This window comes from Anopheles merus, chromosome 3L (genome assembly GCF_017562075.2).
Source record: "Anopheles merus strain MAF chromosome 3L, AmerM5.1, whole genome shotgun sequence".
NCBI classification, from domain to species: domain Eukaryota; kingdom Metazoa; phylum Arthropoda; class Insecta; order Diptera; family Culicidae; genus Anopheles; species Anopheles merus.
In genome coordinates, this window is record NC_054085.1 from 16,880,197 (window position 1) to 16,895,219 (window position 15,023).

Sequence of the window (15,023 nt, forward strand, 5' to 3'; positions counted from 1 at the left end):
AGGCATACGATTTAGTTCCTTTTGATTTTAAATTTATTTGATTCTCTAATTTAATCGATTAAATAGTCTTGTTGAGGATGTGCCAGACATCTTCTGGAATTGTATGAAGAAACTAATTATTCTTAATTTCTAACCCCTCCAGCTGATCGTTCGTCTGTCGTTCATTTGCCGAGTGTGTTTGCGTTTGCTTCGTCGCTATCTAAATGCAATTTATCATCCAACCGGATCTCGCTCCTCCGAAGACGACACTGATGCTCACATCGAAGATCAGTTCCGTTCGGATTTTAGCAATCCATTTGGCAACACTTCACACCCAACGACTGGTTCACCGATGTCCTCCTCGACAGCCCATCCGATGGCATCGTCGATGACGGGAACGCATCAGTCACTGGCGATGGCCGTGGTCGAGATACGTACGCTGCTGATCGACATACTGGCCGATCGCGTCACACTGCCAGTGATGGAACGCTCGATGAGACGGCGCGTCTGCAAAGCCAAGCGGGAAGTGTTGGGCGAGTGCCATCGGACGTTTGTGCGCTGCTTTGACATATTCTACCCGACGCCTCCGTTGAAGTGGGAAGTGCTGTGCAGACGGTTGCTGTTGCTGCGCGAATCCGATCCGGGTGGGATACATGCGGGGCCAAAGCCACACGTCGACCGGTACCGGTACAGTTACGGCTCCTCGAGCAGTGGCGGTGGAACGGAACGGTGCAGCGGCAGGCTGTTGCTGAGCGCTATCCTGGCCGGTCTCTGCCAGCCGTCCGTTAATTTGCGCGTCACGTTCTCCATTCTTATGTCGTCGCCGGCGCAAGCGGTACCGACGGGATCCGCCTCGACTAGCCGGCCTCAATCGACCGGATCCGGGGCGCTGCTGATTTCGCGCAATCGTGACCTGCTGGCGAGTTTAATCGAGCAGATGACAAGCACGGTTGGCAGCGGTGGTACGAACAGTGGTGGCGATGCTGGAGGACAGGCTGGCGTTGTGGGTGTGCCGCATCTGCCCGACTGGCACTTTCGCGATGTGCTGGAGCTGCTGCTGGAGCTTGTTTCGGATCCGGTGCGTCGAAAGTTGGACCGCATTGGGCGGCATCGCAGGCGTGGTAGCAGTAGCAGTGGAAGCAGCAATAGCAACACTAGCAGTGCGAGTAGCTGCCGAAGCAGCGAAGGTGTGGAGTATGATTACGAGCTTGACGATGATGAAGCGACCGATGTGGCGGAGGGCGATGGAGGACCGTTTCCGTATCGGGCGGACGAGTATGACAGCGAACAGGGCGACGGTGGCAAAGGTTGGCCGATGGCGAAAGGCTACCGGCACGAGTCGCTCACCGAGGGTGACAGCGATGGAGAGGATGAGGATAGCGATCAGGACGAGGGTCAGGATGATGATCAGAACCAGGAGCGGCTGCTGATTCGCAACGGTTGCCGGCTGCTAGCGAAGCTGCTATCGGAAATCATTCACCACGGGTGCGATCCGGTCGATCGGGAGCGTGGCGAGCGGGGCGGAGATCAGGAGGAGGCTACCCAGCAACCGGCCACCGATTTGATGGTCCCGCCGATGGCCCCGATGGGTGGAAGCAATCGGCTGTTTAGTACGGGCAGTCGCTTCGGGAAGGTAGATCTAGGGAAGACGTGGAACACGGGCAACTTCGGACCGGATGCGATCGCGTTTACCGTCGACCGGGCGGGCATATCGATTGTGGGGGCTTGTGTAAGTATTGGAGCTTTTAATTTCCTCTTTTTGTGGTCTAATCATAAGGGTTAATTCCTCTTTTTAGGTTTACTCCGGTTCGGGCAGCTACGAGTATCAGCTGGAGCTGCTGTACGACAGTCACCATTCGACGCATTCGCACACCTACTCGCATTCGCACCGCTGGGAGGTGCTGGAATCGATCGTCGGCTCGTACGATCAGACCGCCGTCCGGCAGCACATGGCCGAGCTGCGCTTTAACCGCGCGGTACTGCTGAAGGAAAACCATCGCTACGCACTGCGCCTGTGCAGCCAGGGAGCGAGGACGCTCTCGGGCGACTGTGGCCAATCCTCACTGCGTGGGCCGTGTGGTACGGTCACGTTTCGATTCTATCCGTGCGATCTTAGCTTCAACGGGACAACGCCGGCCCGGGGACAAATACCGGCCATACTGTACTACTGCACGCCGGTCGGTGGTGTGGCGGGATTCCCCCACGGCGGCACGAATGTAGTGAATGGCCGCGAGCTAGGCAACTGTCGTACGCAGGCGCGTGATTTAGCGCTCGAGGTAGCGCGCGCAATCGTTGGCAGGTGCCGCGAGCTGCTGACGGTGGCGCACGAGCTAGCGCTGTGGACGTCGGCATCGCCCGGCATGCGTGCACCGTCCTCGTCGGAAACGTCCTCCACACCCTCGTCATCCGCTTCATCCGGCGTTATCGGTGGCACTGCGGTTGGTGTGATGGGAGCCGCCGGAGCTAGTGTGGTTGTAGGCGCCGGTGTTGCCATCGATTCCGAGCACAACATAACACCGATCGAGGAGCATATGGACGTTGGAGCGACGGGGCTGGTCGGGGTGCTTGCGTCCAATACGGCCGCGACCACGATCGAACGAACGCGACGCACGATCGGTAAGGTACTGCCAAAGGGTCTGCTGGAAACGCTGCGTGGTAGCAGCGGCACGGCCGGCACACCGTACGATCCGTACGAAATCGATTCCGCCTCGGAAGCAACGGTCGGTGGGATAGGCGGTGGAGTCAGCGGAAGTGGCGGTGCAGGAAGTGCTGGTGGAAGTGGCGGTGTTGCTGCTGCTGCCGGAGTCGGGATGTCCGCCGCGAATGGCAACGAGATGGAACTACCGGCCGGTGCAGCCTCCATGGTGCTTGCCGTTCCGATACGCAAACGAACCGTGTGGGATCTGTTCCGTGCGCGCACCACCCGCTCGCCCTCGGTCGTGAACTGTCTATTCCGGTACTTGCTACCGCTGACGCTGGCCCAGCTGGAGCGTTGCATTCGCATGGATCTGAAGGTGTCGGTTGAGGTGCTGTCGATGGTGCAGGAGATACTGCCGCCCATTACGGCGCTGAACGAGCTGCGCCGGCAGCGTGGCAGCGTGGGCAAGTGCTTCGCCCACATGACGCACAGCAGCGGTCCGACGGGCAACGGCACGACCATTACCTCGTCCGCGACGAGCATGAACACGACCAGCCAGCACTACTGCATCCTGGAGAGCGACCATCCGTACAAGACGGCAAGCCTGACGGCGTACCGGGTCCGATTCCCCGCAACGGTGCGCTGGATGTGTATCACGTTCGATGCACAGTGCGGCACGGTACAGGAGGAGGACCGTGTGAAGGTGAAAATTCCTAACCGTCGAAGTGGCTCCGGAAGCGACAAGGACTCACTCGATGATTGGTGCACGGTGCGGATGTATAATACACCCGCCCGGTGGGCTTACGGTGGTCCGGGCCGTGCGATGGTGCTGCCTGGGCGGGAGGTAGAGATTTCGCTCGAGTCCTGCTCGACGTACGTGAACGAACCGAAGCAGCAGTCGTACGGGTTCAAGTGTCTGGTGATAGGGTACGAAAATGCGGATCAAGTTCCTGCCGGTGATCATGTGGATGCGCAGGGTATAATGGAGCATGCAGGCGCCGGCACTGCAGCCGGTGGTACGCTGATCACGCTGGAGCATGAGCTGGCCCATCTGGGTGGTCGGTGTGCGAGGAATCTTCTCCGGAAGGAGTTGCGTTTCGATGACGACCCAGACGATCGACTGACGGAACCGGAAGCGGCCACACTGGAGCGGTACGGGACGACGCTGCTTGCCAAGGGGCTGATGGTACCGGACGCCATGCTGACCATCCGCAACGCTCTCGACTGCCATCTGCCCGTGCTGTGAGTATATTTGAATAAGCGTATCATTCTGCTGGTAGTAGTCGTTACCCGGTTGTAGAATTCTTAATTAGACATCAGACTAGCTTAGGACCTCGTCAGAGGACCTTTAGGAGAGTCTCTTAAAAATCCGTCTTCAGCGTGCCGACCGTTTCGAGCTTGAGCAGTATCTGCGTTTCACGATACGTTCTTGGCTGAACGACCTTCTGCTCGAGTATTAACATTTGCTCCTTTCTGCGATAGTGTCGCCAGCACAAGAAGCCACCAATGGCACCACCGAGTACGGTCACCCCAAGCAGGGTAGCTAAGATGATAATCAGCAATCTGTTGTCCTCCGAATCACAACCCTCCTGGGTACGGTACTGCTCCACGGAGATGTAGGAGTCGGGATGATCGCGTGGTGTTGTGGCAAACGGTTGTAGGAAGAAGATTTCCGACCAGGCTGGGAAGGTTACGTTGGTGCTTTCGCAGGTCGCAAGTTGCGCGATGCGGAAGGCTTGTAGGCTAATGGAGAAGTTTCGTGGAAACACCAGAAAGCTGCTCGTGTCTGTAGTGATTGTGAAGGTATCTATCAGGTTACGTTCCAGTAGTATGTCTGGCTGTGCGTTCCAGGCAGTTTCGTTGGATATTCGAATGCCTGAAATGGATAGATGGAAGCGAGAAATTGAGAAGGCCTTAGATAGTAGTTTGTATAATATACTAGATACATGCAGAATGAAAAAGAATGAGTGAGTTGAATCCTTAAAATGAATATAAGGATTCAACTCAGCACGAAGAGTGTGTTGTGTGAATCTTTTCCCTTTGGATTCTATTTTAAAGGCTCAATCTGTTTGGAGTCTACTCAATCTGTGCCCGGGAAATGAATTCCAAAGAATTGAGTCTCTAGTCGATCCCGAAATTCAGTGATTTGAATCCCAAAAGAGTGAGCGTCTAGTCGGTACTAGTGATGTGCTCTTTGTAGCGCTCTCACGTCTCCGATCCAACTTCGGCTATTATTATTCCGATTCTGACTCCGGTAAAATCCGAGCCACTAGTTCTGCCCAGAGTCGGAGTCGTCCGGAGTTGTCCGGAGTTGTCCGTGGTCATCCGGAGTCGTTTGGAGTCGTCCGAAGCCGTCCGAAGTCGTTTGGAATCGCTCAGAGTTGTTCGGAGTCGGAGTCATTCGGCGTCGTCTAGAATCGATCGGAGTCGACCGGAATCGGAATCAGCGGAAGTCAACAGGAGTCTTGCGGTTTAGTGTGCTTGTCATCAGGCATTTCATTTCGTGGTGTTTTTTGTCTTTCACTTTGCTCGTGCACTTCGTATACAGGCCTTTGTTTCGATTCCGGACGACTTCGACATCAAACGACTCCGGTTGACTCCGACTTCCAATAATTCCAGAGGACTCCGAATGACTCTGGACGACTCCGAACGACTCCGGACAACTCCGGACGACTTCGCACGACTCCGGACGACTTTGGATGACTCCGAACGACTTCAGACGACTCCGGACGATTCTGGAAGATTCAGGACGACTCCAGACGACTCCGGAAGACTCTGGACGACTCCGGCTCTGAATTACTCCGGACGACTTTGGGCGATTCCGGACGATTCCGAACGACTCGGGATAATGCAGGGTGGACTTACCTTCCGGAGTCAATTCCGAATTTATCGAAGTCGGATCGGAGTCGATTCCAGATTTTTGCCAGATTTACCCATCACTAGTCGGCACAGGGAGTGAGAAACTTGAAGATTCAAAACCTCTTAGCCACTCTTCTACTCTTATTCAAATCACTCAAAAGATTGAGTATATTCATCTCTCGTGCATACCTCTGAACAGATTTGATGACAGCTGACTGAAGCTGTTGTCGAGGAGCCTTACTCGAAGCTTTATTTCGAGCTGAAATGCTTCGTCAGCGATTGCCTCATTGAAAACATTCCCTTGGAGCAGCAACTCGTCAGTGCCTGCAAGTAGCATCAAAGCTTTGAGTAACTCTACACATACACAACAAGAAGCGCATTCTTCCCCTACGTACTGCTCTCCGTTATTGCGGCCGGGTGAATTATTTGCAGAAACCTGGAATCTCTTATCTGTATCGAGTTGCCGACGATAAGCCCCTGCCAGGCCTGCGAAGCCCACGCCCCGGTCATCGTGACATTGTGCAAATGCAACTGCTCCATCTGCGCTCGCTTGAACGCATGTCGGGAGAACGACCCAACGACCGTGTCGGAAAGTAGGAACTGTTGAAAGCGGGTGCTGATGGCTAGCGATCGGATCGCTCCAATGCTGGACGCACTGAACAGCACCGACCGTATCGCCGCTCCGTGGAACACGTTGGCGGGCAGCTCATCCAGCTGGCAGCGGTCGAAGCTAAGCGTAATCGGGCCAAGTATTGGATGAGGATCGCGAGGATTCGTCACCACCTGTTGAGCGCGCGTTGGGCTATCGCTTTCAAACGCGAACGAATCCAGCGTCAACTGTGCGATGTTGACGAAGCGTATCGTGCGCGGTAGAAATGCGGCCCGTATGGAGCGGAAGGTACCGGCCGGGACGTGCAGTTGGCCACAGTTTACGATCAGTATGTCCGTTGCGACGGTAGTTGCCGGGAAGGCGGACAGGACAAATACCGCATTTCGTAGCTTGGGCTGGTGGTAGTAACGAAAGAGGCACGATGATTCATCAGCACTAGTGGCGTAACTCCAAAGCTAAATGTTGATTTTGACACCTCAACGGAATAGGGATTTGTTGAAGGTCACCTAGCTTACCTGCTGATCGACGGTGTACTCCTCACTTCGACGCGTTCGGACACTGTCGTGACAGTCGCAGCGCAGTACCCGATCGCCTATCCTTCCGTGAAACGGTTCCCAATCATTTGCGCTCCCCGGTCGACTCCACTGCGAGTTATCGATCCGTTCGCAGTGGACCGGCTGTTGGACGATATCTTCCAGCTGCTCCTGTTCACTCACTACAAAGCAACATGGAACACTCAGAAACACACAAACCACTGCCCAAAAGGGCCACTGGACGAGTCCCATTGCGCACTGGGCGAAAGCAATCCTCCAAAGCACGGTCGAGACGGTTCTAAACCATAGTAAACGCTCGGGCACGGCAAAAGTGCACACTGTGAAGGTTTCGAACGCGATCAGATCCGTTCTGATAACGAAGGTGTATGGCACGCTCGCTTGCCGTTACAGCGCCCATTGCCCTAAAACGCTTGCAGTGCACACGTACACAAACAACTTATCGCGGTGCGCTGCCGTATCGTACGCAACGAGGTCTTGCGATAAGATAATAAGCAAACAATCTTATTGCGCTCCCCCTGTGTCTGGTACAGAGTTGTCGCGCTACGAAACCTGCTACGAACGGTACGGTATGACTCATTCTCGTTTTGGATTTCGCAAAGCGAACGAAAAGCGCTGCGCTCGCTACACTTGTTTATACGAGTGTTGCGAGCGAGAATGTTTGTTTGAAATCTATTTTTATGACTTTAAAAAGTATGAGACGTTTTTATTGCTCTAGTACACAGATACACACTTTCTCTCTCTCGCACTCTCTCGCACTCTCTCTCTGTGAGCATATGTTACCGTTGCTCACGGGCGTCGTCGTCCGCCAGGGTCATATCTTCGATGCGAACCGTTTGCATGCTACTGCCGGAATGTTCCGACCGGTTACCATCGTTACCGTCCGGTTGGTCCTCCCCGCCACTACCCGACGGCACTGGGGGCGGCGGTGTGGGAGGTGGTGTGTTGCCCCTATGGGGCCGCTTCAGCTGCTTCAGCGATATTGCGTACGTGGGCGCCCCAGCGCTGCCGCCATCCATCATCGGTGGGCGAAGCATCGTTTTACGCTCCGCTTCCCCATCGATGTCGTCCTCATCCTCATCGTCCAGGTCGTCCTCCTCGGCGTTAGCTTTCCACGCGTGCCCGGTGGGACGTATCACGTCCGGCAGGTTGCCCTCAGCGCCGGCCGGATTGCGCTGCACCGTAGCATCGCCAATCGCGTACGGGCTGATCAGGTTTCGATTGTCTACCGGGGTGGGGGAGATAGAAAAACGGTTAATAATGCTTTTAATGCTTTTAAAATGTGTGTGTGTTTTTGTGGCCCAGAAAACTTACCACCTCGGTGTGCTTGCGGCAAGCGCTGCCCGTGCAGGACGGGCTCGGAATAGATGCCCTCGGGCACGACGGTCACCGCACCGTGATCGAGCGGTGCCGCATAGTCGCCGAGCAGCCGCGGCGCTCCCCTGTTCGGTTGCAGCTCGTCGTAGATGTGTCCGAGCAGCTCGTCATTGTTATCACTGTTTGGTCGGGCGCGTTCGGCCAGTTCCGGCGCTGCTGCTGCTGCTGCTACGACCGGTGGTCCAAGTTGCCGGAACAGAACGTCATTGAGGGCGACGATCTGTGTGCCACCGATTTCGTGGCGCTTCAGGCTGTCGAGGATGGTGCCGATCAGCCGCACCTTATCCTTCTCCTCGACGACGCCGCTGCCACCGTTCTGGGCAAGCAGCTCCTGCATCGGTGTGTTAATTTTGCTCCAAACGTCCGGCCCGTACGCTTCCCTGATCCAGCTGAGCGCGTTCGAGATGATGCGCCGATCGGCCGGCGTGAACGGGCAGCGATTGAGCGACGCGGAACGGAACGTGCCCTGCCGCGAGCCGACTGTTTGCGCTGTCATGGTTTGGTGGTGGTGGTGTTGGTGTTGCGTTTCCGAGCTTGCCCGGCGCCGACCAATGCATATCACTAAAATTGCTGCTACAGCTATAACCAAAGCCACCGAAGCAATGGAAATTGAAAACACATGTTCCTGTAGGAAGCTAACGTTGCCACCGTCGCCCAGTGAATCGATCTTGTCCAGCGGTATCAGTGGTGGCGGTTTGCGATTCGCCGCATCCTCGCCGCTCGCCGCATACGAGGAGCACTTCTTTGAGCCGTTCTTTTGGCAAAACTCCGTCAGGAAGTAGTGCACGTTCACCTGGCCACCGGTGGAGGACGGTGAAGTGGTATCGTTGTGCAGTGGTGGACCATCGCTGCGATTAAAGCAGTACCGCAGGCTTTCCTCCACCTGACACGAAACGCTCGACGTGACGGCGGACGGCAGCGATGCATGGCCCGCCAGCCCGAACAGCTTGCTCAGCCACCCGCCGTACTCGCAGTCACACTCGCGCCCGAAGTGAACCGACCCCACCCGGCAGCTGGTGCGTCCGAAGGTAAAACTGTCCGGCAGCGCGTTGGTGATCGTGTTGTTGCCAAAGTAGCAGTCCACCCCGTCCGTCCGGTCCGTGCGTTTGCGGTCCTTCAGCAGGATGCCGTTGAACTCGCCGAACGAGTTGCCCGCGATCGTTACGTTGACCCAGTCGCGCGGATGAAGCCATTCCTTGCCGGTGCGTATAATGTGATTCCCCACCACCAGCGTGTTCACGCCGGTGAAGGTAAAAGCGCCCGCAGCAATGTCGTCGATTCTGTGTGTGTGTGAGAGAAGACCCACGTTGTAATGAGTTAGGTCAACATTCTTATCGTTGTAATTAAGATATCTTTTTTACACTATTTGTACAAACTTACGTGTTACCGTCGAGCACCAAATTGTTCAGCCCGCTACCGTTAACAAACTGCCGCTCGATGCTGTGTATGTAGCAGCCGCGGAAGATGAGCGAATCGGTTAGCAGGCGCTCCGTTACCGCCCTTGCCCGCAGGCTCGCCAGCCGGCAGGCGACGAACTCGACGTGCTCTATCTCGTTCGCGTCGAGCGCGTGCGACGTGATCTCGCTAATGTTGCACTCCCTAAAGCTTAGCAGCCGGAAGGAAACGCCCAGCTTGGGCAGACTTTCGATGGTGGTGCGAAGAATTTCCACCTACCCTCACGGGGGGTGGGGGGGAGAGGGAGTTTTTGTGTTAAAAAGATGCGTTACAAAGGCGTTACAGGGGCGTTTTTTTGCTGATCACACTTACCCGGGACGAGGTGGAGCCACTGAACGCGTTCGGCTCGATGTGCAGATTGTTCACGTCCTGGATGAACAGTTCCGCCTCGCTCACCGATAGGAACTCCGTCTTGAGCAGCACATCGTTGACGTGCGTGATGTTTAGCAGATGTGGCCCTGGCGGCAAAGCAAGCAGACAATAATTGGCAATTAATTAATCAGTTTATAGTGAGGGTGTGTGTGTGTGTGTCCGTGGACATCGAAACACTTACGGCACGATATGTTTCGATGCATCACCACCCGGCCCACGTTCGCGATCAAAATCTCGGGAAACTGGCCATGGTTGTTGCACAGTGCGCCCTCCTGAAACTCGACGACCGTGTCGGCGGACCCGGTCCGCGACTCGCTGCCATCGATGGACAGGTGGTTAATGTTGTTGGTCGGCTGGAAAAACTCCTTCCGAATGATGAGCTGCTGCTGCTGCCCGCCGGCAAGCAGTTTGATGTGCAGCGCGGTGGCACTGGCCGGCAGCTGCAGTTGGCCATCGAGCACGATCGGTTCGGCGGCCGTGTCCTCCGTCCGGTTGGCAGCACCCAGTGCACAGTCGACGGTGACAAAGTTCTGGTTGGTGCAGGTGCAGAGCCCGGAGCAGACGGACACGGCAGCAGCGGCAGTGACGACGACGGCCCTGTGGTGAAGGGTGACGACAGTTATCGCTAGCATCAGCAGCAGCAATCGCCGGTTTGAGTGCCCAGATTCCATCTCGCTTTTTTTTGTATTATTTTGTACTGTTGTTGCTGTTACACACACACACACACACACTGGTGGTGATGATGGCACGGGCTGATGATGTGATACGATACAGGGGCAGATCGTTCGCTCTCGGCATCGATTGTTGTGTGTCACATTTTTGCTTGCGTGCGCTTCTGCGCTGGGTGAGTGTGTATGGCGCTGCTACTGCTGCTACTGGTTTGCGCACTTAGTTTGCGCTACCAGGCGGTTGAGCTAATCGCGCAAAGAGCACTGGTTTTTGCTTTGCGCCGATGAATCACACGCGACTGGTGCTTTGTTTTGACACGGTGTGTTGTTTGACTAATAGGTATTTAGCGATGTATATCTAGCGCGTGGTGTGTGATGTGTGATTGCAAAAAACACTCCTCGATTTTGTAAAAAAATAGGTACAAAAATACCAGTACCGCACCACACAGAGACTTATCCGGACGGAATTCCGTGTTTTTGTTGTTGTTGGACGTTTGTGTGTTTTTTCTCTATCTTTTTTTCTTTCCCACTAGCAAACACAAACCGCTAATGCTGAGATTTCATTACCATAACCACTTCTCCTCTGTTCCTCTGTATTGCACCTAATATTCCACTTACAATGCACACACAACATTCTCGAGCGCACCAGCAGGGGTTTTTGTTGTTGTGGCTGCTGCTGTTTAAAATACCGTTCACACTAAGGGCCGGAAATCGGTGCTGTGTGCCGGAATTCTGTACGCCCCGGTTAATTGTGACATGCCGCGATTTGGTTTCTGGCCCCGCACGCGTTTTGTGTACCCGCTACTAGACTGCGATCACTTTACACGCCAATTACCGTCTAATCACTGTTTTGGGGTGGAAGGGCTCTTCGCCACCGTTCCACATACACACACTCTAATCAAGCACCAGAGAAAGAGAGAGAGAGAGAGAGGCACGACACACCAGCAAACAGGTTCACGCACGGCGAGTGATTGGTGTGTACTTGCGCGAGACCAATTTTACGAATCGGCTCCAGCGACTGTGCTGCTGCTGCTGCTGGCCCTTCGTCCGATCTTTTTCTCTCTTGCGCGAAGTACTGCGTATCTGGGTGCTGCTTCTTCTACCACCGCCACCACCGTAGCAGCCACTGACATTTTCTCACACCAACCCGGGGTGGAGGGAGGCGGCGGGGCGCCCCGCAAAAACCAGCTACTAGTAAAAACAAAACATAAAGTTGTGCGCTGCGCGATGATCATGAATATGTCAAAGTGTGTGCTGCAATCTTAGGGCAATTTCGTACGTGTTCGGACAGGCTGGAACAGGATTTTAGGGTTTTCTAATCGTACGGGATGCACCAACACACACACACACACACGCACCCTCTAATGGTCACTTTATCATCAACACTAAACGGTCTCAAGTGGACGGGTCACTTTGTCAGGTGCATCGTACTGCACACACGGGGAAGGGACGGACCAGACAGCAGCGCCAGTGCGACGTGAGCGAATGAATGGGCCACCGTCCAAACACCAGCAGAGCGGAGAACTGAGGCCGCACCCACTCCACCAAAGAATGGTTCCACTGCTGCTGGGTGTGTTTGTGTGTGCGTGTGCGTGCGTTACGGTTGCATTTACACACTCTCTCTCACGCACACACATACACACGCTAGCGCACTGTCAACGGTGGCAAACAAACAAAGGAGAATGGAGGAGTTGCGTGCGCAGATCTCGTACCCTCGCTCGCTGCAAGGGTGAGAAAATCGCTGCACGATGGCTACGGGCGTGGACATAGCTTAACGTCTAATAATATTTAAAATTAATTTATTTGAAAATACATTCCATGGAGACATTTATTTTTGATGCGTTCGCATTCATTCTAAAGGTTTACACGTGTTTATTCATAATTTAGTTTAATTATTTTTATGAATAAAAAAAACAAACACTGTCATACTGCTTACCGCATTTGCTCGGAAACTAATGAATTGATTGGTTTGACGCATTTTACACTATTTGTTTAAACCTTTGCCGTGATGTTAGAACCGAATTGGAGACCAATTGGATCGAAACAATCATTAACAGGATTCATTTCCAAGCATTTCAAAAGCGACAAAAGTTGATTTGTCTGTATGATAGGCAATCGTTTTGACAAAATTTTATTATTCTTCCAAAATTATCTTCTTTTGGCGTTGACTATATTGTAGCCATGCTGATTCCGTGATACAGTCGTCAACTCGCACGACTCTATGACACGATCATGAAGGGTTCAAATCGCGTATGGATCGTACTTCATAATTTGTTTTTGCTCTATATTATTTAAAAAAAATTACAACTTTTCCCTGCACAATCACTTAAATTGATCCGTAGTTTGCACGAACTCTGCCATGAGAGCAATGTTCACACCTGAAACCAGAAAAGCTTATTAGGTGCTGCTTAAGAGCTACCGCCAGCCTCAAAGTAACAAAAAGGTGCTTTCTGTTCTTTTGACACTTGTTGGTTTTGTGTTGAACTGCGCGATGACCTTAATATCTAGTAATCGGTGACTCAAAATTTAATCAACGGTCTGATGATGAAACATAAAGTGGCAACAATCGCTATCGAAGAGGGACAATGTAGATATATTTTTATAATTTTTTTTGCTCACAAACTCAAAATAACTAAACATTATTATTCCTTTCCCCCTCTTCCAGTGAGAAAAACTACGAGAAACAGTTCCTGCGGGACTTTATCTATGTAGCGGCAGGTTCACCCGGTGCACGGTTGGCTGCCTGGCTGCAGCCAGAATCCCGGCTAGATCCCAGTCGGTGTGAAATTAAAATTATTTCCCCACAAACGCCACCGCTACGGGCGGGCTGGCCATCACACTTCCGCCTGGAGACGCGGGATCAGTACGGGGAGGAGATATTCGTTCCCGGCATAAAGGTAGGCAGTCGTGTACACAAAGAATACAATGTTAAAATATCTATTATTACAACTTTTATCTGAAAATAAATAAAACTTCTCCTTTTCACGATTCCAATATACGCGCAGATCGAAGTAAAGGCATCCCTGCGCCGTGACACGTCTGTTAGCGCAATCACGCCAAAAGTGTCGCCCGGAACGCCGACGGCCGCCTCTACCGCGACCGCCGTGCCGCCGTCCGTGCTGTACGAGCCGACGTACAAGGAGAAGGAGAAGAGCTGCCTGCAGGCAATCAGCGCGATGCGCCCGTACCACGGCTACTCGTTCGAGGAGCTGCGCCTGTACGCGGCAAGCGTGAGCAGCGCCAGCACCACGACCACCGCCACCACCGAGATCTTGACGGCGAATGATTTGGGTAAAAATAAGTACGGCTTCGTCTGGACGCCGATGGTGGCGGGCGCGTACGAGCTTACGCTGCAGATCGACGGTGTGCCGGTGGTGGTGGAGGACGAGGAGGAAATCTATCGCCTCGAGGTGATTGATGCGGGTGGCGCTGGTGGCGGAGCGGGTGGTGGTGGTGGTGGTGGTGGTGGTGGGGCGGGTGGTGGTGGTACTTGTGCGGGCGGAAGCGGTGCATCCGGCGGACTGCCCAAGATGCTGCACGGTGACAAGGGCCTGGTGAGTGTCGGGCAGGGGCTGAAGAAGGTGCATCCACCGACGAAGCTGCGTAAATTTCTGGCCAAGAACTCGGCCGGCTTGCGGGTGCGCCTGCACCCAACGCTGCAGTCGGAGCAGATCGGTGTCGTTCGTCCGAATGGAATTGTCGCGTACGGTGATGAGGTAAGTGTGCGGTGAATGATAGTGTGCATGAAGCGTTGGTGGATGTCTAAGTAATTGTTAGGAATATATTCTAATAACATCAGTTTATGAAATACTAGTTCATTTGGGCCAGTTAAAGGGTATTATAATTTCGGATTATTTAATCTGAACTCGAAGGTGCGTACAAATGTTTTCAACGCACTTCCCAGGTGTTTCCGTCCAGAGAAATTGATTTAGAACACTCATTGGTAATGGAACTGATACCAAATCCATACCGGCCTTGAAACTCCTGCAGAACCTATACCGGTGATGGAATTTTTGAGTAAAGTCTTGGAACAGGTCCACAATTTAGAATGCATAATGGTCTTGGAACTGATTTTGAACCATTACCGGAACTGACAAACTGATTCTGACCCCAATTGGAACTAATCCTGATCTCATATTGTTCCTGGAACTTATCCTGAATTCATGCCGATCCTGGAACTGATTCGCAACCCATAACTTCCCATACCGGTACAGGAACTGTTATCGATTCCATGTCAGTCCTCGAATAGATCCCAAACCCATATCTGCCCTGGAACTGATCCTTAAACCATACCGATCCTAGTACTCATCCTTAACCTATATATGTGTTGGAACTGATCCGCATTTCATATCGGCCTTAGAACAGATCCTGAACCCATACGGATCTTGGAACTTATGCAGAAACCATGCCAGTTCTGAAATGTTTGTTTCATGTCTTAAAACAACTCCTGATCTCACCCACGTCTTCGAATTGATGCCCAACACATACTGGCCTTTGACATGGTCCTGACCATA

At 53.3% G+C, this 15,023-nt stretch overlaps 3 protein-coding genes across 4 annotated transcripts in view; 1 reads left to right on the forward strand and 2 right to left on the reverse strand.

Moving 5' to 3' along the window:
- The window catches only part of LOC121599147 (E3 ubiquitin-protein ligase highwire), a 35,217-nt gene that overhangs the window by 6,099 nt on the left and 14,095 nt on the right, over nt 1-15,023 (forward strand). For both annotated transcript variants that reach the window (XM_041926700.1, XM_041926699.1), the window contains exons 8-11: nt 143-1,708; nt 1,776-3,859; nt 13,175-13,406; nt 13,515-14,225. In XM_041926700.1, the coding sequence (XP_041782634.1) occupies nt 143-1,708; nt 1,776-3,859; nt 13,175-13,406; nt 13,515-14,225 (4,593 nt within the window). The remainder of the gene's footprint in view (nt 1-142; nt 1,709-1,775; nt 3,860-13,174; nt 13,407-13,514; nt 14,226-15,023) is intronic.
- LOC121599151 lies at nt 16-7,040 on the reverse strand. Its single transcript, XM_041926707.1, has 4 exons — nt 6,602-7,040; nt 5,872-6,481; nt 5,666-5,800; nt 16-4,493 (listed from the first exon to the last, which is right to left on the reverse strand). Exons 1-4 carry the CDS (start codon nt 6,869-6,871, stop codon nt 3,979-3,981), a joined length of 1,530 nt encoding a protein of 509 aa, XP_041782641.1. The 5' UTR covers nt 6,872-7,040; the 3' UTR covers nt 16-3,978.
- On the reverse strand, nt 7,313-12,116 carry LOC121599150. The gene is made up of 5 exons (XM_041926705.1): nt 10,023-12,116; nt 9,782-9,927; nt 9,395-9,684; nt 7,952-9,294; nt 7,313-7,862 (listed from the first exon to the last, which is right to left on the reverse strand). Exons 1-5 carry the CDS (start codon nt 10,510-10,512, stop codon nt 7,417-7,419), a joined length of 2,715 nt encoding a protein of 904 aa, XP_041782639.1. The 5' UTR covers nt 10,513-12,116; the 3' UTR covers nt 7,313-7,416.